Source organism: Trifolium pratense, linkage group LG4 (assembly GCF_020283565.1).
Source record: "Trifolium pratense cultivar HEN17-A07 linkage group LG4, ARS_RC_1.1, whole genome shotgun sequence".
In the NCBI taxonomy this organism is placed as follows: domain Eukaryota; kingdom Viridiplantae; phylum Streptophyta; class Magnoliopsida; order Fabales; family Fabaceae; genus Trifolium; species Trifolium pratense.
In genome coordinates, this window is record NC_060062.1 from 28095475 (window position 1) to 28121597 (window position 26123).

General features: G+C 31.7%; 2 protein-coding genes across 2 annotated transcripts; one reads left to right on the forward strand and one right to left on the reverse strand.

Moving 5' to 3' along the window:
- Positions 1-12191: 12191 nt before the first annotated feature.
- On the reverse strand, positions 12192-15886 carry LOC123922400 (protein FAR1-RELATED SEQUENCE 12-like). Its single transcript, XM_045975120.1, has 4 exons — positions 15860-15886; positions 15433-15629; positions 12822-15117; positions 12192-12713 (listed from the first exon to the last, which is right to left on the reverse strand). Exons 3-4 carry the CDS (start codon positions 15105-15107, stop codon positions 12192-12194), a joined length of 2808 nt encoding a protein of 935 aa, XP_045831076.1. The 5' UTR covers positions 15108-15117; positions 15433-15629; positions 15860-15886.
- A 5235-nt stretch (positions 15887-21121) lies between these two features.
- Positions 21122-24816, forward strand: LOC123920171 (bidirectional sugar transporter N3-like). The gene is made up of 6 exons (XM_045972362.1): positions 21122-21250; positions 21858-21894; positions 22039-22249; positions 23639-23800; positions 23916-24035; positions 24479-24816. The coding sequence occupies exons 1-6, from the start codon at positions 21205-21207 to the stop codon at positions 24656-24658; spliced, it is 756 nt and encodes a 251-aa protein (XP_045828318.1). The 5' UTR covers positions 21122-21204; the 3' UTR covers positions 24659-24816.
- The last annotated feature ends 1307 nt before the right edge of the window (positions 24817-26123 follow it).

Genomic DNA, 26123 nt, shown 5'->3' on the forward strand with positions numbered 1-26123 from the left:
AGATAGGGGTTAACAATACTTACGATCCAGGTCGCTGATGCGGGAGACACGTAGGTTCAATCCTGGTGAAGTTTGTGATTAGGTTATCATGACCAATTAGATTAGCAACATTAACAAAACAAGGAAGAAGCAGGATTTCCTCAAGCTTGACAATCTGCCACAATAGTAAATATAAAGTAAATATAAAATTTGAATTAAAAAATCGAACAATAAATTTGAATGTAAAACAAACTATAGATCACATGCATACCAATCTAATAATTGAATGACGCCTAGGATGATATCTTTCATCTGAAGGTAAAGAGTCCAACCAATAAACTTTTCTTTCAGTAAACTCAACAACCACCAAAAACCAATGTGCACCCCCATCATTCATAGGAATAAAAATCTGTAGTTATAGAAATCATTTTTAGTGGCATGAACTGATTTTCAGGTTTAAATCACACACTAAGCAGAATTTATAGAAAACTCACCTTTGAAACCACAGAGTTTGTTGGCATGAACTTATCCTTTTATATTTTCCGGATATAGTCAGCTGTGTATTTGTCATCCAGAGCATATTGCTTAAAAAGTAATGTAGTTTAAGTCAGTGGTTATTACTCAACTAATGTAAATGTAAATGTAAAATAAATCAATGTTAGTTAGGTAATTACCGCAAAATATGTAGGCAAATACCAAACAGATTTCATTTTTCCTAACGATTCAACCAGCCAATTGCTTCGTGCAACAACCAAGTTGATAACCTATATAGCCAAATGAAAACAACGTTATGTAAAATTTTAGTTCACTTTCATCTGTCATAGCCAAATAATTACAATGTTAGGTCAAAATATAACCTCTTGGTCCACATTACACCTAGGCATCAACGACTTAATTGCTTTCCTGTCCCCATGAACACCTGATGTAGATTTAATCAGAACCTCACCACTGCAACAGGTAGATGTATGAATTGTTAGATGTATTCAAATTAAATGGGCTAAATAAATTTACAGTTAGGTTTAGCAAGATATATTAAAAACACATACCCATGTTTCTGCTCATCATCGCCCATAAAGGCGTATGCAATAGTGTAAGCGCAAATATCATTCAGATTCATTTTTGGGGATGGCCTAAATGTGACAGGCATCCACTATAATAAAACAAACGTGGAATAAATATTTTTATTAGTACTAAATGAAAGTGTTGTATTAGGTTTAAATATAAGACCATTAAATAACTTACCTCAGGAATAGGGACTCCGGTGTCGAAAAATTCATATCCCATCGGTGTCGATGGATGGTAGTTAATGTGGAAATCATTGTCATCCTCCTCTTCTGGCTGACAGAACAGAATTTTGTTAATCTTCTTATATTGCTTAGCTTCAAGCAATGCAGTCCACTCCTTGATATCCTTCAATCTCGAAGGTGCCGATGTTGATCCCAAATTGTGACAGATTTTTTTGTTGGCTGCTTTTGTTTCTGTGGCAGGGTATTATTTTTTTTTCTCCTTTGCTTTTGGTTTTACAGGGGTTGATGCTGTTGAGTCACAATCTTTTGAATCTTCCTGGTCATTCCACCCTTGGGTGGTAGTGTGGTGACTGTTCAAACCATTTAACAAAATAAATTAAAATTACCTACTGGTATATACAACCATTAAGTCATATGTAGTAGCTGAAATATAAATTATTAAATAAAACAGTAAACTTTATTATATTTTTGTTGAAAATCATGATAGATTCAAACACACACATACACATACAAATCCAAAGACTGTTTCTTTATGAATGTTGATGGTACTTTTCGTATAAATTTGTTTAGAATCATCATAGATTCACACACACACACACACAGACTGCTTATGAATCAATTATTAGATTAAAAAATTAGATTCAGACACAAACACACAACATATAAGGTACTACAAATCTGATTGGTTATGAATCAAATATTAGATTCAGACACACAAACACACCTCATATAAGTTTCAGTCACAAACACACATCATATAAATATTAGATTCAGACACAAACACACATCATATATATTTCATGCGTGTTCACAATAAGAAATGAGTCAATACCTGGATGATATGTAAACAATCTCAGCTTTGAATTTCTTTTTTGTAGTCTCAGAATGCTGCTGAGTTTCAGTCTTCTCAGTCTTAGTGTTCTGAGTTTTTGTCTTTAGAGTTGTAGTGTTTGTGGTAGTGTTTGAAGTAGTGTTTGTAGCTTCTTTTCCTCTCTTACTGGTTTTTGATTTTCTTTCAGGCATGGCGCGTTTTGTGCTTGGACTTGGTGGATCAGTGTTTATCATTGTGTTTTGTTTGCTGGATGATGAAGTTTGCTTAGAGTTGGACGGTTTTTGTGTTCAGAAAAGCAAAAGAGTATTATGCATGAGTAAAGTTAAGAGTTGGACAATTTGGAAGGTTGATAAGTATTGGAAGTTGTAGCTACCTAGGTATTAGTTTCAATAGGCTTTTTTAGTTGTAATAATTAGCAAGTGCAATGTGTGTAAGTAGAAGGCCAAGCATCACGTTTTTATGTGCTCAATGTAAGCTAACCAACATGAATTAATGTGTTGTCCATAATAATAAATTGTAAGCATGATTTATTTCGTAATTGATTTTTTTCAAATAAAAAGAATACTAACCTATGGCCTTATATTTGTATGAGTTCATAAGTGTCGGTGTCGGTTTCGGACGAGGACACCGACACGTGTCTAACACGGACACGCCTAATTTGAGGAGTGTCGGTGCTTCGTAATTCATAACTCAAATATCATAAAAAAAAAATTAATAATTATAAAAAAATTATTAAATTTTGAATTCGTTATTTAATTTAGTTTTAAAATATCGACATGGAACCTTGTTTTTTTTAAATTAATAATAAATAGTAATCATTTTTTTTTTCGTAATTAATTTTTTTCAAATAAAAAGAATATTAAATTTTTATTTTTATTTTTAAATAAGTTACTAACCTATGGCCTTATGTTGGGCCATTGGTCGTATGTGATTATACACTGAGTTATATTTGTATGAGTTCATAAGTGTCGGTGTCGGTTTCGGACGAGGACACCGACACGTGTCTAACACGGACACGCCTAATTTGAGGAGTGTCGGTGCTTCCTAATTCATAACTCAAATATCATAAAAAAAAAATAATAATTATAAAAAAATTATTAAATTTTGAATTCGTTATTTAATTTAGTTTTAAAATATCGACATGGAACCTTGTTTTTTTTAAATTAATAATAAATAGTAATCATTTTTTTTTCGTAATTAATTTTTTTCAAATAAAAAGAATATTAAATTTTTATTTTTATTTTTAAATAAGTTACTAACCTATGGCCTTTTGTTGGGCTATTGGTCGTATGTGATTATACACTGAGTTATATTTGTATGATTTCATAAGTGTCGGTGTCGGTTTCAGACGAGGACACCAACACGTATCTGACACGGACACGCCTAATTTGAGGAGTGTCGGTGCTTCCTAATTCATAACTCAAATATCATAAAAAAAAAAATAATAATTATAAAAAATTATTAAATTTTGAATTCGTTATTTAATTTAGTTTTAAAATATCGACATGGAACCTTGTTTTTTTTAAATTAATAATAAATAGTAATCATTTTTTTTTCGTAATTAATTTTTTTCAAATAAAAAGAATATTAAATTTTTATTTTTATTTTTAAATAAGTTACTAACCTATGGCCTTATGTTGGGCTATTGGTCGTATGTGATTATACACTGAGTTATATTTGTATGATTTCATAAGTGTCGGTGTCGGTTTCGGACGAGGACACCGACACGTATCTGACACGGACACGCCTAATTTGAGGAGTGTCGGTGCTTCGTAATTAATATATCAAATATCATTAAAAAAAAATTAATAATTATAAATAGTAATCATTAAATTAGAAAACTTGGTTTTACAAGTTTTTAATTGTCATTATAATGACAAACTACGAACAAACTACTAAAATACATGGGAGCCAAAATACATACAACATCGGCGGCAAACATCAAGTTTTCCAAAATATAATCAAAATACTAATGGTTACAAACTTTGAAATCAACTTAAGCTCCTCACATAAAAGGTATGGTCATCATATATGCTAGATGTGTTGAACAGTAGGCGGTCTCCAACTTTAAATCCGTTAATGGCAACAACTTCCCTCCATCCCCTAAAGATCGATACCACGAACGGATCCATTTGATACTCTAGCTCACACTTATGCTTTTCTCTGATTGTTCCAATAATGTAGATCTCATCCAACATCGTGTCACACAAATACTCCCCCATATCGTTTGGCAATATCTGCAACAGATCAAAGAAAATTTGATAAGCATCAATTTGTCTTAAATTCGGATAATCAATTTAAACATTAACAAAAACAATTGGATTGAGATACCAACCAAATATGGAACAATTTCTGGATCATCCTTCATAGTAATTTCGAAGGTAACAGCTTTCCGGAGGGCTCGTGATCGGGTATGCCAAGTAGGGAATTTATCAGGAGTAATTGGGTCCTCTTTGGGAATGATCTGGAACGATCGTTCCCCAAATATTTGAAGAGAATTGGATGATGACCTTGAAATTGGTAATGTTCTCGTATAGTCATCCAACCGTCCGTAATTCTAAGGACATCATCATCATTGTTGAACTCTACGCAGAGTTGAAGACCTTTGGAATCAAACAGGTACCAAAATTGTCCCAACTCAGCCTTGCAGTTTTCGTAAAAACTTCGTTCAACCTCGCCCTGGACCTAAAAAAAAAACAAACCGAAACTAAGCATAATTGACGAAAACAGACACAGGACAATTTTTTTACTTTAACTTGTCTAAATCAGTGAAAGATCTAGATCCAGTTTCAAAACGAAATAAAAATAAATAAATAAATCAACATATAACATGCTCTGTTTTCTAATCTATGGTTTGAACATCATGCGATTTTTTAAAAATCATATTTGGCGACATGAACAGTCAAAAAAATCAACAACGAAATCAACAAAACATACTATCAAACTTACCTCTCCTGCAACATGAACAGTCAAAAAATAATCCCTTGCTGGCTTTCGAAGAACATCGGCAAGAGTTTCCACCATTTTTTTTGATTGATTATCGTCGCAGGAAGTTTGAAAGACGGCCGAAAGTTGAAGGTGAAGGAAGGGAAAAAGAAGAAAAATGGCGTGTGACAGAGTGGAGATATGAAGGGACTGGTTCAGTCTTGGTGAGAGGAAGAAAAGATTTTTGGTTAATGATCTTTCTTGGGAGAAGAAATGTAATGGTTTGTAATGATGATTGTTGGTTAGCAAAATTAATTGTTGTGTTATTGGTAAGGCGCGATGAAACAATTGGTACTGGAAAGTGGGAAGTAACACTGTATCAAGTTGTAATTTGAATCGTTTAATTGGTTTGAGACTACAAACATTTACAGTGTCATGCAACACATGTTTTGGATCGTAGGATCAACATCGTTTGTCATCTAATGGTTGACATTAACAAGTTTACTTTCTGACTTCCTAAAATAATCACCGTCCGATTAAAACGAATCGACATGGAACCTTGGATGATGTAAACACGTTAGCAGTTGTTGCATTGGATACATCACTCGTTTTTTAGCTATTAATCTTAAAATTAATATTTGTTGATGTTTTATTTTTTAAAACCATTAATCCTTAATCAAAACCGGGATCATACATCTAAGTCTACTATTAGGGTTATCGGTTCTTAATTGAAATTTAAACTTACTACGAACAAATTTTTTTAAAATTTAAAGTAATTACTCGTTTGAAATTTAAAAGTCACCGATATATGTTGGATCAATAGATAAGGCCATTATTCGTTAATCGGAACCGGGATCATACATCTAAGTCTACTATTAGGGTTATCGGTTATTAATTGAAATATAATACGAACAAATTTTTAAATTTAAAGTTATTACTCGTTTGAAATTTAAAAGTCACCGATATATGTTGGATCAATAGATAAGGCCATTAGTCCTTAATCGAAACCGAGATCATACATCTAAGTCCACTATTAGGGTTATCGGTTCTTAATTGAAATTTAAACTTACTACGAACAAATTTTTTTAAAATTTAAAGTAATTTCTCGTTTGAAATTTAAAAGTCACCGATATATGTTGGATCAATAGATAAGGCCATTATTCGTTAATCGGAACCGGGATCATACATCTAAGTCTACTATTAGGGTTATCGGTTATTAATTGAAATATAATACGAACAAATTTTTAAATTTAAAGTTATTACTCGTTTGAAATTTAAAAGTCACCGATATATGTTGGATCAATAGATAAGGCCATTAGTCCTTAATCGAAACCGAGATCATACATCTAAGTCCACTATTAGGGTTATCGGTTCTTAATTGAAATTTAAACTTACTACGAACAAATTTTTTTAAAATTTAAAGTAATTTCTCGTTTGAAATTTAAAAGTCACCGATATATGTTGGATCAATAGATAAGGCCATTATTCGTTAATCGGAACCGGGATCATACATCTAAGTCCACTATTAGGGTTATCGGTTCTTAATTGAAATTTAAACTTACTACGAACAAATTTTTTTAAAATTTAAAGTAATTTCTCGTTTGAAATTTAAAAGTCACCGATATATGTTGGATCAATAGATCATACATCCAAGTCTACTATTATACTACGAACAAATTTTTTATTTTAAAATAATTATAATTTTTGTAAAAAAAAAAAAAGGTTATAATAAACCAGCAAGATATGCTGCACTGATGTTAGTCATATTTGGGGAAAGAATTTTAATCACAGCCCTTGGTCCATATTGGACGGACGTGATATAGCTTAGCCTAATAAATCTGAACCATTGATGTTGATCGTACTGTCGATACGTTTTCTCTATTTAGACTTGCTCTGCATCCTTTAATTATGCTCCCCCATCTAAACCAAAAATATATAATCTACTAATGTAATTCGAAAGACCCATTTCTTCTCTTCCCAAAACCCTAAATTCCCAAATTTTCTCACCTAGTTTACAGAATCACCTTCAACAAATAAATCGTTTGTGTTACTAATTCAACAATGTCTTCCTCTTCTGTTGCAAACTCCATGGCAGTCCAAATCCCAGAATGTGGTTGCAAAAAACCAATGAGGATGTACGTATCCAATACAACCGAAAATCCTAAAAGGAGGTTTTGGAAGTGTGCAACTCATGGGGTAGGTTTCGTTCCATACGATTTTGTAGAACTTACTTTTTTAATTTTTTAATTAATTGCTTGTCATTCTGTTTCGATTGATTTATAGTTGCTCTGTTTCCTGACAATTGAAAATTCGTTCAATGTTGTCTGTTGGTGTTGTTCATAGAAAGCTGGGAGTTGTAACCTTTTCGATTGGGATGACCTAATTGAAGGACACCCTCCCTATGTTTGTCCAACTGTTCGACCAAGCGAGCCTGAACTCAGAAATGTTCTGGGTTATAACGATTCAGATACAAATTGTGGAACAAAAATTTGTGGTTGCAGATGCTCAGAGTTGTTCAGAGACGTGGTTACCATTGTAAAAGAAATTCAATACCAAAAGGGAAAGAAGATGAAGATGAAACTACAGAATGAAAGGAAGACATCCAAAATGTTTAAGAACTTGTTGATCTTTTCCTGGATTTTGATCTATGTATACTTTAACATGTTTGCCTAATTAATCTAATTTATATTTCGTTGTAATGTTTAAATTTTTAAGGTATGAAGAATAATTTTTAAATTTTGCTCAATATAATTGTTTTGTTAAATCAATGATTTTCCTTTTAAAACATGTGGGGTTATGGAGTGAACGTATGGAAAACATTTCCATCACATAGGGGAGTAAATATAGGCATAAGACATAGGTTTAGCGTGACAAATGGGTTTAGCATGGTTATAGGCTGTTCCAACTTCCAAAACTGACTCAATTTGAAAAAGGATACCTATTTATTGAGTTTAATGAGTACAGTAACATAATTAACAACATATGAAGCATGGACTCCAACACGGGCACTGCGATACGACACAGACACTGATAACGTAAAAAAATATAAGACACCGACACCGCTACATAGTTTTTTTTTTTTTTAACCAACATCGCTACATAGTTTTTTTTTTAGTTATGAAACCATATAATTGAGAATCAAAATATATTAATGTAAATTTAATTTGAGCAAGTAATTTTTTAAAAAACGTTTTAAAACAACATATGATAGTATTTTATCTTTATTTATCCATTTACGGTAGAAAAAACTAAATATCGTAATCTAAATGAAATGTCTTCAATCCCTCATTGATCAATATTTAAGTTTCCCTCGTTGTCCAACGCGTGTCATATGAGAGTCTTACATGAATGTCAAACTAAAGGAAAAATTGAATTTTTTCCGACGTCGATATGAGCTATCTGACAATTGTGGGACAAGCGAAAATAGAAGTGTCGGACACAGACACGTGCCGAACACCGCGACACGTCTAAACAAAGAGGTGTCGGTGCTTCCTACAGAGTCACCCATGATCTAAAAACTGCAACATTTTGGCAAAACATTAACACATTTTGATACAAAATGCTATTTAAGCAACAATCAAAAACCTACTATTCCTAAACCTTATATTTTTGTAAGCAATGATCCAAAATATACTAAATTAAACACAAACATTCCATTGCAATGATCCAAAATGTTGTCCGGCTACTACTAAGAGTAGAGATTGATACACTTAAACATAAAATACGAAAACATAAAATAATACAACCATTCAGGAATTTGTTAATTCATTAAACTAATAGAACTTAAACAGTCACTAAATACTACACATGATACATCCATAAAGCTTAACAATCAATTCAACTGGTGGGATCTTTGCGGAATAATTCAACAGCCATGAACTCAGGAGGCGATTTAACAGAAAAATGCAGCAGGTCACCAACTTTAGGCTTGTGATCGTCCAGATAATCATACCAGCCACTACCAATGTATCTTTGAAACGGGCCTCGTCCCGGATTCAAAATAGTGCAGTTATAGATACGGCGGTTGGTATGAGATCGCAGCCTAATCCCAGACAATCCTTGTAGACGATCCTGCATAACCCAAGCTGGAAGATGCTAGACAAATATTTGAAAAACAAAAGTATATCAGCAATGAATTAATAAACTTAAGTGAAATAGAATTAAAACTAATGAAATCACCAACACTCACCAATGTTTGTTTTTTCTTCAAGTTCTGAATTGCTCGGGAAACCGGAGTTACCCATTCGCAATTATGAGCATTGGCCTCTGCTGCAGCACTCTTGCCCCGCACCGAATCATTCCTGCCCTGTACTGGAGTACGATTGCTCTGCATCCTTCCATTCCTCCCCTGTACTGGAGGACTACTGCCCTGCATCCTTCCATTCATGCCCTGTACTGGAGGACTACTGCCCTGCATCCTTCCATTCATGCCCTGTGATGCCTCACCCTTGCTCTGCATCCTTCCATTCCTCCTTCCCTTAACTATTGGACCCTCATCGTCAGAACTTAAGTAAATAAGATTCTCTGGTTCAATTTTGACTCTGTTCATCCTAATTTCAGCATAAAAAATACATGTTAAACATCATGTTTTAACCAAAAATAGAAACTTTTGTCATAACACATGTACATAGAGCACAATAAACATAAATTTCTTTTGAATCTAAGCATTGTTTTTTCCAGATGCGAGGTTACGAAAACAACATCAACCTAATAAAGGAAAAAATTATATCAAAACACCATTAACAGAGATGTCATTAACTTGTTCATACATCAAACAACAATTTTTTTTTTTTTCAAAATTAATAATATAAAGAATAACTTTTTTCATTCATCGTTGTAAAAAAAAAAAAAGAAAAAAACCCTAATAAAAAAAATCAAATCAAATCGCCATCAACAGATAGCACATCAATAACTTATTCATCCATTAAACAACAAAAAAAAAACAAATTTTGGGTAAAAATTAATTTTCATTCTTCCGTAAAACAAAAAACACTACTTGAAACCCTAGAACATGTTTAACAACAACAAGTGCATGCATCACAGGACACTTCGATCTCTCTGAAGTTTGATTAAAAACTATTACCCGCGAAGTTTAACGAAACGAAAGAAAAAAAACACGCAACGACAACGTCAATGTAAGTTGAAAAGGGTTTACCTATTTTGCGACGAGGACGCCATTGGTGGTTTTCAAAAACCAAGCTTTGAAATCAGCGTTACGCTTTGGACGATAGGGAAGGAATTTTGAAGCAGAGTGAGAGTGCAAGTTAATGGAGTGAAACGTTGTGTGGAAGGGGAAGAGTGAAAAAGTAAAGTGGCGAAAGGTGTGACCTTTCGTCGCCACGTGCGTGTGTATTTGTGGGAAATACAAATATTTGATGTGCTTCTCAACTGGGCCTATTAGAGGGGGTACAAATAGAAACATGGCCCAATTAGGGTTATCGGTTCTACATTTCAACCGGAGTTTACTACGAACAAATTTTTTTAAATTTAAAGTTATTACTCGTTTGAAATTTAAAAGTAACCGATATATGTTGGATCAATAGATAAGGCCATTATTCGTTAATCGGAACCGGGATCATACATCTAAGTCTACTATTAGGGTTATCGGTTCTTAATTGAAATATAATACGAACAAATTTTTAAATTTAAAGTAATTACTCGTTTGAAATTTAAAAGTCACCGATATATGTTGGATCAATAGATAAGGCCATTATTCGTTAATCGGAACCGGGATCATACATCTAAGTCTACTATTAGGGTTATCGGTTCTTAATTGAAATATAATACGAACAAATTTTTAAATTTAAAGTTATTACTCGTTTGAAATTTAAAAGTCACCGATATATGTTGGATCAATAGATAAGGCCATTATTCGTTAATCGGAACCGGGATCATACATCTAAGTCTACTATTAGGGTTATCGGTTCTTAATTGAAATATAATACGAAAAATTTTTAAATTTAAAGTTATTACTCGTTTGAAATTTAAAAGTCACCGATATATGTTGGATCAATAGATAAGGCCATTATTCGTTAATCGGAACCGGGATCATACATCTAAGTCTACTATTAGGGTTATCGGTTCTTAATTGAAATATAATACGAACAAATTTTTAAATTTAAAGTTATTACTCGTTTGAAATTTAAAAGTCACCGATATATGTTGGATCAATAGATAAGGCCATTATTCGTTAATCGGAACCGGGATCATACATCTAAGTCTACTATTAGGGTTATCGGTTCTTAATTGAAATATAATACGAACAAATTTTTAAATTTAAAGTTATTACTCGTTTGAAATTTAAAAGTCACCGATATATGTTGGATCAATAGATAAGGCCATTATTCGTTAATCGGAACCGGGATCATACATCTAAGTCTACTATTAGGGTTATCGGTTCTTAATTGAAATATAATACGAACAAATTTTTAAATTTAAAGTAATTACTCGTTTGAAATTTAAAAGTCACCGATATATGTTGGATCAATAGATAAGGCCATTATTCGTTAATCGGAACCGGGATCATACATCTAAGTCTACTATTAGGGTTATCGGTTCTTAATTGAAATATAATACGAACAAATTTTTAAATTTAAAGTTATTACTCGTTTCAAATTTAAAAGTCACCGATATATGTTGGAAATAATTCAAAATGAAGTTTACGATGTCGGTTCCTACTTTAAACCGAAATTTAAATTTTGAATAATAATTAATTACTCATTTAAATTAAAAAACCCCCCAAAATATGTCTATTAAAATAAATTAATTTTAAATATCAAATTAACTACAACTTTACAAATCATACAAAATGAAATAATTAAAACATAAAATTGGAAATAATAATGTAAAAAAAGACCCCAACAGGATTCAAACTCCTGCCAAGTCTTTCCATGATAAACGCCCTAACCACTGCACCAAATCAATTAATTCGTTATTCTTTCGCGCATCAAAATATAAATAACACAAATACTTACATGGCCTGCTTAAACATATGCCTTGCTCCTTTTTTTTTTTTTTCTCCTTTAGCATATGTTTTCAGTAATAGTGTTAACAAACATTAAGTACCAAAAATCAATCATAATTTAACAGTACCTTAAAAACAATAATTTATGGTTCAATTCATTCCAAATCTCAATGTAAATGTACATTTAAAACAATAAACTTAGTTTCAAAATATCATAAACATTACAGCCCAAATAAAGAAAAACTCATTGTTGTCCATCAGCAGATTTCATCACCTGTTGTAACAGACCATAACACGAAGTTGAATTTGCACCAACATTCATTCCATACATTTGGTATATAGGTGGTACATGTGGTACAGAAGTTACATGTTGTGCAGGTGGAACATGTTGTCCAGATGGTACGTGCATCTGTTGCATAACCGGATGTAACATAGGAATCATATGTTGAAATCCATACATCGGAGTGAATTGCCCGGTCGCACTAGTAACATCAATATGTGTTGGTGTTGACACATTAGCGCCACGCTCTTTCAGTTGCACCGAACATTTATTTTTCTTTTGCACAATACTTTCACAACGATCTTTCGGTAGCTCTGAACATTTCTTCTTTTTTGGTGCCACTCTACTTTCGCAAAGGTCTTTCGGTTGCTCTGCACATTTCTTCTTTTTCTGTCGCACACTACTTTCACCAACGTCAACCGGTAGCTCTGAATTTATGTCTTGCACACTACTTTCAGTGTTGCAACTTTTTTTTCTCTTTTTGTCCTGTTTATAACAATAAAAAAGAAATTTTACTACAAATATAAAACAATATAATTAATAAAACATATTATATGAGTCGAAAGATAAACAATCAAGAATTATTAAAATTACCGAACAAGTCCTCGCATTATGAGTTGTACTCTTGCAATGAGTACAATGCCTGAGAGCTTTTGCGTCATTCTTTTTTTTCTTTGGAGCACCTTTACTCTGAACCGGGATAGGATCACCAACAACTGACTTTTGTGTTCCAATAGGATCCTCAACACTGCAATATTTTTTTTTTAAATTCATGAGGTCATCCATAATGTCACCATACACACCATTCTTTTTAGAAGCTTCTTTGCAAAATGATGTCAGAACAGAACAATATGCACCAAAACGGGCAAGCTCAATCACATCGGAATCAACTGGATCATTAACATCCACCATGTTCAAATAATCAATTTTAGCATCCTTGGTCCATCGCGACAATACCAAAGTGCTAGGAATGTGATCAACATGTTCTTCCTTCATCACGTGAAAAATATGAGAACAAGGAAGTCCACGAGAATCAAACAACCGGCACGAACATTGGAATGTATCACCATCGTAAACAACTGTTCTTTCATACACATCCCGACAATATTTAGTCAAAGTATAAAACTTAGTATCTCCAATTTCCTTTTTATGCTTAACAATCAATTCACCGGCCTTCATAATTTCTTCTTTCACTTCTTTGAAAATCTCCGCTGTATAGATTTTAGCGGCATTGCTCTCAATCAAACGTAGTTGAGTTGTCAACACAGGTTCTGAAAACTTTGACTTAAAATCTTCAACAAGTTCATTGTTTCTGTAGCCTCTTAGAGCCTGCTCAAAATTTTGCATAAATTCAAAGATGCATCCTTTCTTTCTGACATAACTCTTTATTATTGCATTGATTGCTTCACATTGAGACGTAGTTCTTATACGTCCAAAAAACTTATCCCGCAGGTATGCAGTTGCCCATAGTAACTTGTTCTCGTAGGTTTTGATAACCCAAGGATGTCCTTCAACTCCATTTTCTTTAATCATCTCTGACCAATACTCTTCAAAATCATCCTTTGAAAAATTTGAGAACATGGCTTTTTTAAATCCCTTCAAAAAACCTGAATTCTTCACATTCTCACCTGCATTCTTATTCAAATGCCAGGCACATAACCGATGGGTCGCATCGGGGAAAACCTCTTTTATAGCCTCCCTCATAGCCCCATCTCCATCTGTCACCACAGCTTTTGGGCGTTTATTTTCCATACACTCCAAAAAACAATTCAACACCCACTTATACGTCTCCGTGGTTTCATCTGATACCAACGCAGCGCCAAAAATTATTGTTTGGGAATGGTGGTTACAACCTGAAAATATAACCAGCGGGAGGTTGTATTTGTTCCTCTTGTATGTTGTGTCAAATGCAACCACATCTCCAAAACAGAAGTAGTCAGATCTACTGGTCCCATCAGCCCAAAAAAGAGACTTCATCCGTCCATTGCTAGTGTCAGCAGCATATTCAGCATAGAGCATGGGATCAGTAGCTGACTTTGCATTAAGATAATGTAGCGATGCGGCAACATCACCATCTTTAACAATATCACGCATTTTTTTATCAAAATAATTATAAAGATCTTTCTTCGTAAACCCAACACCACCATATCCACCCTTCTGAGCAACCATGTACCCCATAATATGACAAGTTCTAATTCCACGTGACTGCATACCATCAACCTGAGCTCTATCTGCTTCGCTAATTTTACGATAAACCGGGTGTAAGTGCACAAACCTAGCTGATGTTAATTCATGGTTATGAGTCTCTTCAAACACAGACACTACAAATCTACCTTTATCGGCTTTGTATGTCACACGAAACCTAGCCGTGCATTTCGTACGTGTCAAACGTCTATGCTCTCTTTTCCTATCTAACCTAGATATGTGTCTCTTATCTCGTAAACCTTGTCTACTGCATACAAAAAGCTTGTTTGTTATTATTTTACTACCATCAGGCCCTATTTTTTTCTTATCATCACTTTTCCTAACGGAAAAACCTTTACATTTACCGTATTGATAATAAAATTCATAAGCTTCGTCAACACTACCAAATTCCATACCACGAATTTCATCAGCAGTCATAGAATTAATACGTACCGCTCTTTCACCTATAGATGCTTCATCACCAAAATCATGGTCATCATCATCATCATCATCATCATCATCATCATCATCACCATCATCATCATCATCATGGTGGTCACCAGTATCATCGCCATCATCTGACCTATCATGCCCACCGGACACCGAATAGCTGGAATCCTCATCATCAGATGTATGACTATCGGTTGAACTAACTTCATTCGAATCAACATCTAGAGATTCATCAATTTTTACCATTGTTGTGAACCTGAAACACAACAATTGTCACCATCAAAAACAATACCTCCAAAATTCATAAACAAAATGAAAGGTAACTAACACAACTGAAAATCAAATTTATACACACGACTAATTTTATACAGAAAACAAATTAAATCTAATTCCCAAATTGAAAATCAAACTAATTCTTAATAACTAATTACAAATAAAACTGCAATTCAATTTCAGCATGAACCCTAACTCCCAAACGAAATCAAACTGATTTTCTGCATAAACCCTAATTCCCAAATTGAAATCAAATTAATTCTTATGCACACGCAAACTATTTCTGTTTCGTATTTACCTTATGCAAACGCACACGCAAACTTCTTCCACAAACTCGCCGTCGAATGGAGTTTCTTTCAAACTCAGAAGAGGAAAACGATGAGCTAGCAAGTTCGTCCAACAATGGCGAGCGTATTGGAGGTTAATGTTGTTGTTTACACTTTGTTGGTGATGAACACAAACTCAAACTCAGAAGATGATGATGTTGTGTATTTGCTGGTAATGAACACAACCTCAGAAGAAGGAAAACGATGTTTGATTGAAAAAAAATTCAAAAGTTAATTTGTCATGTTTTTGTTTTATTATTTAATTTTAGTTTTAATTGATTTTACATTCATAATTAAAATTAACAAAATATAAATATTGGGGTAATTGTGTAAGTTTTAATATGTAAGGGACTTAATTGAAATATTAAAAGATGGTAAGTTCCATGGTAAGTACCATACATAAAGGTTGTATCATATCATTCAAAGTTGGTCAACACTGCATCATCATTGGCCAGTTTTGGAATGTACCAAAACATTCCAACTAAGGAATGTACCATAGAATTTTCCAAAAATAATAGTATGTTTTAGACTATGCTTAGATTGATGAAATAAGATGTAATGTAATGGGAAGAGATGAAATAGATTAATATCATTGTCTGAATTATAAAAATAACAATGGAATAAAATAGGATGGAATGAAATGAATTTCATCACATACTAACACTATACCCTCAATTTTGTTCCACCCGAGTTGGAAGGTAGGAGATGAAATGTAAATTTTTTCCGCTCCATTATAAACTATCCAAATAATAGAAAGACATATTTATTTCATTCTACTCTGCTCCACTACATTCCATTATATTCCATCAAACCAAACAGAGTTTTAATTAGTCCTTATAAAAGTTAAAAATTATAAAAAATTTCTCGAAAAAAAAACTCATAAATTTAATTTCTAAATCGAGAATTTTGATACTTTTATCTTTATCTTTTCAACTTAAAAAATTCATATTTAATTTTTCTCAATTTAAAAAATTCTAAAATTTTGTAAAGAAACTTTTTATAGGATTTTAACATGGATGAAAAAAGTTATTCAAAAATTTAAAACTTTAAGGATAATTAAACAATTTTAAATTTTTTTAAAAATAACAAGTACTAAAATTACATGCATAAAAATTTTCAAGGGACCAAAATATGCTACTTATTTCTATAGAGATCAAAAGTAAAATTTGATAATTTTATAAAGACCAAAAACATATTTAACTCTAAATATTTTTATAAGTATGAGTGTACTTCATAGGATACCGACCTTATTATACAGTTATTTATTTAGTTTATATTGTATTTAACTATATACATGTACTGTTATTTCTATGATTTTCTTTTTGATAGTTATCATACCCGGTCCAAGGGTCTACCTCCGTCATACTCTTAGTGATTCCTTTTATGGGAGTATTGGAGTGGAATAGAGAATATTGTTGGTAAGCCGACTCCTCTTGGGTACATTACAAAGATTTTCTTTTGTGGAAAACCTTGCATCATCTCTTCATTGAGGATTAATTTAGGGATAGTCTTCCTATTTTAGGATTTGTTGTGTTTTTTTTTTTTCTTTTGCTTTTTATCTAGGTAAAGTGTGACCCCCACTTTTTATAGTTTCTCCTTTTTTATAGTATATATTATATGAGCAAAGAGACATATGATTAGTGTTATTAAATTTCACTCTGATGTCTAATAGTCATTATATTATCTTATAATGTTCTTAATTTATCTTAAAAAGAAAATACATTGTAGATTTCCCTCTGATGTCTACCGTCAAAAAATTTATCTTAATAGATACAAACAATGAATTGATCTATATATATTCATTAAAAAAACAATGAATCGATCATGTACAATTTTAAGCAGATATTTAGAAGTTTAATCTTTACCTCTTATGTATGAAGAAAATTCGATTAAAAAGAAAAAAAATTATCCTGTATATATCACACAAGTTTTCCGATATAAATTAAATGGTAAAAGATATATATTTAAAAAAAAAAGAAAAAAAAAAAAGAAAGAGAGATCACGCTTTTGGTACATTAAAAACTTCATTTGCCCACAAAACAGCTTGCTAGTGCTAGCAAAGAAAACGTGCCATGGAGGTGAAAGTATACTGGTTTGTGACGCGGCGAAGCGTGTAGTATGCATAAATATAAAAGTCACATTAATCACAATATATATATATAGAAAAATACATTTTCCTTAATTTTATAATAAAAAAAAGTAGAATTATCTAATCGTAAAAGCTACTTCCTCTATCGTTTTATTCCCATTTTTTATGTAAAGTGTGTGTTTTCTTGCAAAATTGTAATAGGAATGATACCAATATATACATGACAACAAAAACAATATGACAATTCAATTATTACTATAAAAAAAAAAACAATTTTAATTATTATTAGGCAAGAATGATGATGCATATTGAACGGTTGAGATTGATATCAAATTTAGTTTTCGTGTCGTGTTAAAAAGCTAAGCACAATAACATTTAGTTTGGTTCAAATAACATCATATATATATATATATATATATATATATGGGGTTTTCTAACTTAGACCCTAGTTAGGTCTAAGTTAGTAAGGTGCACCTTTTGAGTTGGACAAAAATACCCATTTTTTTTTTTTTGAAACAATAGAGCAACTGGGGCATGTATGTAATTTGCATCATAAAAATACCCTTTTTTTTTTTTTTGAAACAATAGAACAACTATTACATTTTTTAAATTTCTTCCAAATTTCGACCTCATTTTACGTGCGAATCGAACGCCGATTTCAAAAACTAATACCGGAAACCTTTGTAAAATTGAAAAACGATCAAAATCCATATAAGGAACGTCGAGTTTCGTTGAGTATTGAGGGAGATCGAACCGGGTCAAAAACCGGGTCGCACGACCCGTTTCTGCATAAAACGGGTGGGAGGGACGATGAACAGTGCGCGTCGCCCACGCCCACTCTCACCGGCGGCGCGTGGGGGCGCGTGCGGCCTCAGGGAGGCTCTATTTTTTTTTTTTTTTTTTTTTCATAATAAAATAGTAGATAATATTCTGGAAATTTTGGTATATTGTATGAAATTTTTGGAGACTCGAAACTATTTTTAGTTAATTAAATGAGTAAAAAGGTAATTAAAAATATTATAATTCCATAAAAAATTTCCAAAATTTTATGTAAAGTACTATGAATTATTTAGAACCCTCTTGTGTACCTCACTCTCCCTAGTTCAAGTCATGAAATTATTTTCACAAATTCCGCTGATTATTTAAAACCATTTAACAAATAATAATAATAATTTCATAGATTTGTACTCTGAAACCAATTGTTTTTTTATTTGTTTCTAATAAAATATTAGATAATATTCTGGAACTTTTGGTATATTTTATGAAATTTTTTGAGACCTGAAACTATTTTTCGTTAATTTAATGAGATAAAACGGTAATTAAAAACTATTGTTTGCTTCTGAAACCATTTAGCTGGAAGAATGGTTTCAGAGAGTTATACTGTGAAACCATTCTAGCAGTAAAATGGTTTCAGAAGCAAACAATTAAAAATCAACTCCCCTGAAACCATTCTATCAGTGAAATGGTTTCAAAGTACAACGCTCTGAAACCATTGTACCAGCTAAATGGTTTCAGAATGGTTTCAGAAGCAAACAATTAAGAAATTACTCACTGAAACCATTCTACCAGTAAAATGGTTTCAGAGAGTTATACTGTGAAACCATTCTACCAGCTAAATGGTTTCACAGTATTATATAAAGATAATTAAAGGTAGTGAAAAATTGAGTTTTTTTTTTTGTGTCCAAATTAAACGAACCAAGTCTCTATTTGTAGACAAAAAAAAATTATGAATTTTGGTATAAAAATAAAAAAATAAAAAATTAATTTACAATGAAATAATTGAGTTTAAAGTATTAAATGAAAAAAAAAACACGCCAACCACCCAGCAGTTGACACGTGTCCTGCTTTTTTAAAATGAAATTTTCTCTCTCCAGGCGCAGATCTAGTGTGGTGCACGCGCTGACTTATCATGGAGATGGATGATCTGGACTGTCTGATTGATCCGACAGCCATGATGAGATCATCTCTTGGCCGTCTGATGGAAATCAACGGTCTGTAACAGTGGTCCTGCGGTAGGCGCGCGACACTGGATCAGCGCCAATATGTTTTTTTTTTTTTTTTTTAAAAAAAAAGAAAGGTATTTTTGTCCAACTCAAAAGGTGCACTTTGCTAATTTAGACCCAACTTGGTCTAAATTAGCAGCCCCCTATATATATATATATATATATAGCAACGTACACCTTAGGGTGTATTTAATCACTTTTTAGTTATTAGTTGCTAAAGCACACCTTCTAAAAAATTAGTGGGTGTATTCTAGCAAATATAATGCTTATAGGAGTTGCTAACGTACACCCACTTATTTTTTAGAAGGAGTGTTTTAGCAACATGCACCTCAAGGTGTATGTTACCACTTTTTAGTTATGACTTGCTAATACACACATTCTAAAAAACAAGTGGGTGTACGTTAGCAAAACTCATATATATATATATATATATATATATAGTCATATAGGGATTTTTAGTAGGCATAACAATGGGTGGGACGAAGACAGTTTTTATCTTCTTGATGCCGGAACTCAATGAGAACTGGATATTTTGTACCTACCCGATCTTTAACAGGTATAAAAATATACTCCGGTCCTATGACCGATCGAGTTTGTGTGTTGCCACCATGTCCCATCCCGTATCAATATGGATTACATTTCAGTACTTTTTTTATTTAAAAAAAGTAAAAAAAAATTAAAATTAATTAATGCTACATTTTAGTATAGTTTTGAACAGTTTAATTTTAATAAAAAAAAAGAGAACGATAAACAACTTATTTTATATTCACCTTTAAAATAAAAATAATCAGATAAGTTTAATTTAAATATTTATTTAAGGAATTCTAATTTAAGAGATGTAAAAGTATAGTGGGAGTGAGTTTAGGGTGAATATCAGTATATCCTCTCATTACCTACTCTATCAGTATTTCCATATTTTTAAATCGAAAAAAAAAACGCAAACTCAATCATTATTCGAATTTTTCTATTAAAGTCGAGACAATATCGGACGAATGCTCTTATAAAAAAAAATAAAAATATCGGACGAATGCAGATACCAGTTATGTTGTGATGCCTAATGTAATTTTGAGAGTATATGTTTCAAAGCAATGCGATTTAAATTTCATCCAGTCGCTGACTATGTGCATTTATACGATTGAGACATTTGCATTCACTCAGTAAAAACAAATAATCAAATAATTTTTTTGACTTATTTTACGAATCAAAATATTGAACATGAATCTAGACCTCTTGAAATTAATCGAATAGTTACTTATATCTATCTTAACTACGTGAATGCCGAGAATAATTCTTGTAAACATTTCTAGTGGCACGTAAACAATCCGATTGGAAACCTAAATAATTTTGTGTACGCTATATACTCATTAAAAAGATCAACCCCTCATGAAATATGCATGACAAACATCCCATTTCTCATTTCTTTTAGAAATGATTGTTGCTTCTTTTTCTTGCTTTTCTTTGTGTAGAATTTGTGTGTATATATAAAGCATATGGGTTGCTCAAACACTTCAACAAATTGAATATTCATTTAAGTACGTGCATTTAGATTTAGGGATTGAACAGGAAGAAACCTTTGAGGTTTCTTAAATTCCTATAACAATCCCTAAACCTTATATTCCTCAAAAACCTAAAGAAGAACACCAAGAGAGGACATGGATAATTATCATCATCATTTGGCTTTAGCATTTGGCATACTAGGTAACATAAATGTACATCAAGCAAATGCACTCAATTTTCATCTTGATTAGTACTTCCTAGTTTTTCCTATGCATTTATTTTTGTTCTACCCATTTCCTTTTATTTTCACATGCAACAATAATTAGTTGAAGTACCCATTTCACTTCCCATTAATTCACTTGGTTTATAATTTTTTTTTGGAAAATGATATTTGTCCCGAAAAATCTTCTCACGACAAAATCACGACAGTGTAAAAGTCAATGCAGTAGAAACATCTTGTATCTTATCCATCCATTTATTTCAACCATTATTAGATCTAATGATAGGAAATCATTCGTGAGAAGTTCGTGATGTTTTTGTTTGAGACAAATAGCAGGCCTCTAAATAAATTAATGATTATTTTTTTGCCGTAAATTGAGTATTCTTTGCGCGCAACTGCATAGACTAATCCCTCGAATCTTGTGAATAATAATTAATTTAACAATATCTTGATTATTTTTTTAAAAAAAAAATCCTTCTTCTATTACATCAATTATGCATATTTCACAATAATATTTTTTGAAATTTAATTATGATTATCTAAAGCTAATGAAGAACTTAATTAACTTGTCTTCCTTTTGATGCTTAGGTAACATCATTTCCTTCATGGTGTACTTGGCTCCCTTGTAAGTATATGTCTATACCTAATCAAGGAAATACTTCTTAATTATTATTTTTTATGATTAAATTATAAACCAATTTTAATTATTATATGTAATATTGGTAAGTTAAACTGAATATGTTAATTTTTCGTGTTGCTTAATTTGTAGGCCAACATTTTATCGAATATGGAAAAAGAAATCCGCAGAAGGATTCCAATCATTGCCTTACTTGGTGGCTCTATTTAGCTCCATGCTTTGGCTATACTATGGTTTAATTAAGACAAATGCTGCTTTACTCATTACAATTAATTCATTTGGATGTGTGATTGAAACCATTTACATTGTCATATACACAATCTACGCCACCAGAGGTGCCAAGGTATATTATATCTACTACTCTCTCTACTCTCTAGTTTCATATATAAAACAATTTTATTTTTAAATTTATTAAATAATTGATATATCTTATCTGAAAATTAACTTTTATTTATACATAAAATTAACTAGAAGTAGTATTTAGCTATGCATTAATAATCCAATCAAATTTATATGACAAGTATAGTCTATTAATTTTGTTATAAAACTCCATTCATTAAGTGTTCAACAGAAACATGCATTAATGATCAAATGATTAAGTAGTTTCTAGTTTACGCACGTGGAAGCTTCTTAATCCAATTTTTTTTTTTTGGTTTACAATGAGCTGAGAATCGAGCTCAGGACCTATAATATACTACTCAAATCCCTCACCACTAGATCAAACCTCAGACTTAATATATATTTTATTTTTCATCATGAAAAATACTATAGTTACTAGTTAGAAAATTAAGTTGAATTAGCATAACAAAAAATTATGAAATCTGCTTTAATTTAGATGTTAAATAAGTGTTAGTGATCGGTGTCAAAGTTAGAACTTTATTTTCCGTCTCTAATATTTTTTTATAGTGTTTCTGTCTCTAATTTCTATCAATAATAATTCAATTTTATTTTAATAACGAATCCTTAAAATTTTATAAATACTTTAAATAAAGGATCTTTTGGAAAAACTAAGATACAAAAACAAATTTCAAAACTTGTACGCTAAGTTTTTTTTTTTTTTTGAAGCAACTTGTACGATAAGTTAATATTTGAAAAAGTTATAACCTTTACAACAATATTGTTGTTATACATCACAAATCTGACATGTTTCGATAAAAAGATAGAAAACGCTAACTAGTGATCCTAAAGCACTAGTTAAGGAATTAATTAAATAAAGTAAAGACTCTTAGTTTGTACAATTTTTTTAAAAAAAAAAAAAATACTCTTTTCACTATAAAACTTACCTTTTTTTTTTTTTTTTTTTTTTTACTTTTCTTAACTAGTGATTTGATGGCCCTAAAAAATAACTTTTTCTTGTATATGGTGAAAAATAAGATGGGGTCAAAAGTTCGTTTAGCCAATTAAAAACTGTCTCCGTATATTTACGATGCAAACTCTCATGTCATTCATCATTTTTGTGATCATTGTAATTATAATAATTTACAATATTCTTTTAGGTCATATTAACAAGTGTCCTTAAGAATTTTAAAGTAGTACGTAGTAATTTTTATATTTTTAAGATACTAAATACACGGCATTTTTTTTTCTGGTTCAAAAAAAAATTACACGGCATTTTTTAAGATGAAATTTTTATTTGTAGGTTTTTTAACATGGACACATTTTAGCATTCATCTATTATTTTTTAGGATATGTTTAGCACTACTCATGAATGATAAACAATGTTTAATTGCAGATCTTAACTCTTAAACTATTTATGGCGATGAATGTGGGGTCTTTTGTCTTGATATTCCTTACAACCCATTTTGCAATGCAAGGTTTCCTTCGTGTGCAAGTTTTAGGATGGATTTGCACATCTTTTGCAATTTGTGTCTTTGCATCCCCTTTAAGTATTATGGTGAGTGAAAACTATTTTAATTGCTATGTGTTTTTTTAAAAGCTTTACGTATTCTATGTTTTTCTCAATAGTTCCATTAATTAATTTCCATATCCATTGATTTCTTGATTTGTAGGCAAAAGTTATTCGAACAAAGAGTGTAGAATTCATGCCATTCAATTTGTCCTTTTTTCTCACATTAAGTGCTATAGTGTGGTTTACTTATGGTCTCTTTCTCAAGGATATTTGCATTGCTGTAAGTAAATAAATCCAACCTTTATATTGACTGATTGTTTAAAAGGTGAATTAGTCAATAAATTTATATTTTCTTTAAGTGTTAGAAATAAATGAAAGTACTCTAATCTTTCTCTCTCTCTCTCTCTCTCTCTCTCTCTCTCTCTCTCTCTCTCTCTCTCTCTCTCTCTCTCTCTCTCTCTCTCTCTCTCTCTCTCTCTCTCTCTCTCTCTCTCTCTCTCTCAAAATAAAACATTTCTAGTTTTTGGAATATATTTTCATTTAGATTAAGTTGGGCTGGACCTCTATCAAAATAATCCGTTAGGTTTTATATACCTTAATTTCAATCGAATTTCAGATTACTAGAATATATTTTCTCTAAAAACTGGAGTATTAACGCAAAAAGAAGCAATATTATTAACGATTTTTTATTTGCTAAATAATTTTTCCTTGCCCTCTATGCAGATACCAAATGTGGTGGGTTTCATATTGGGTCTACTTCAGATGCTACTATATGCTATTTACAACAAAGCTAAAAAAGGGGTATCTATAGAGGAGAACCATGCATTAGATCCAATGACAAACATTGTTATAGTGAACCCGCTAGGAATTCCTTGTGAAGTTTTATCAATATACCAACAATAGATAATGTGAACAAGCAAGAAAAAGAAGGTGAAGAAGAGAATAAAGAGATAAGTATGGAAAGTCCAACATGATATAAGCATGGTGAAAAGAATATTGTTTTCTTCTTTAGATCATATAGTTTAGTTTTTTATATATTATGTTGTTTATATAAATATATAATGTTATCAATCCCTTGTACTTTTATGAAATAATTTTTTGCTTATTTAAAAATGGTTTCGTTATGAAAACCAATTGTTCGAACTTAAAAGGCAAGCTCTTCTTACAAAAAAAAAAAAAAGAAAAAAGGCAAGGTATGTTGCTAGTTGCTACTATGTCTCAAGTTCGATTCCAATACAATGTGGCACTTTTTCTAAAACGTTGTTCGAACTTTGAATCAATATTTTTTAATGAATATTTGGTAACTAATTTTTTCCAATTTTCCTTTCATTCTTCTCCTCTTTTCTTGTTTTCTTTTAATCTAGTTGTCACCGCTTTTTTCCTTCTTTTTAATCTATCAAAGAAGAGTGATTTAAGGTCAATTTTAGTCTGAAATCACTTCTCCAAATCAGGGGTCATACTCTTCTTGAGTCATTTTTGGAAAAAAAGACATGAAAACATTTTATGATGATGCTCATGCTAACATATGTCCCAGTACCAGAAACATAAACAGAACACGCACACATATTGACCACTCCAATTTTTAAAAAAAACAATAAGAATAGAACATAACATTAATTTTTTTATACCTGTAAAACGTCTCATTCTGGCAAGAGAGGTATATCTAAAACTGTCAAAACGGACTACCCGGCCATAAACAGGTCCTCTTGAATGGGCTTCAAGTTTTATCAAATTGGGTCAAAAAGCCCTATTTAAATTTGGGCTCTAAAAATAATACCTGAGCCCGGACCTATACGGGCCGCCCAAATTAATTTACTTTCTTGACATATTTTTTAAAAATAATGTAAAGCAGAGCAGTTTACTAAAGTAAAATTTAAAATTGGTTGTGCTATTTTTATTAATTATTCAAGTGTGCTCTTTCAATTTTTTAGGTTCTACTTTTACTACCAATGAGGCAATTTTACAAGTATTTCTTTCCTTCAGCCTTGTGTGCAGCATTATAATAGTCTCATCCTTTAAACTCGTCTTGCTTTTTTTTAAATCACACCCAAGGTCGTAAATTGCGGCCTGCATCCATAATTGCCGTCGCAGTATTGCTGACGCGGTAAGATCAGCAACCAAATTGCACCGCAATTACAGTGTAATTTTAATTCACGTGTACGGCCGCATCAGACAATTTTGGCTATGTTCCTTTGATTTTTCTCACCAAAAAATAAAATTTATGAAACTCATTCTAATTGCGTCAAATTTAAGAGTTAGCAATGGTGGGTAAATAGTGTAGTGGTATTGTAGTATCACTCTATATATAGGATGTGAAATTTCAAAATGATTTCACACCACAACAACCGCATTGCACGCTGCAGCAACT

What these genes read in the sequence shown, in the direction of transcription:
- LOC123922400 (XM_045975120.1), bottom strand. Translation starts at nt 15,107, where the DNA reads ATGGTAAAAATTGATGAATCTCTAGATGTTGATTCGAATGAAGTTAGT. An exon ending in ATAATGCGAGGACTTGTTCG is followed by an intron (nt 12,714 to 12,821) that starts GTAATTTTAATA and finishes TGTTATAAACAG; the next exon opens with GACAAAAAGAGAAAAAAAAG.
- LOC123920171 (XM_045972362.1), top strand. Translation starts at nt 21,205, where the DNA reads ATGGATAATTATCATCATCATTTGGCTTTAGCATTTGGCATACTAG. An exon ending in TTTAGCATTTGGCATACTAG is followed by an intron (nt 21,251 to 21,857) that starts GTAACATAAATG and finishes TTTGATGCTTAG; the next exon opens with GTAACATCATTTCCTTCATG. An exon ending in ATGGTGTACTTGGCTCCCTT is followed by an intron (nt 21,895 to 22,038) that starts GTAAGTATATGT and finishes CTTAATTTGTAG; the next exon opens with GCCAACATTTTATCGAATAT.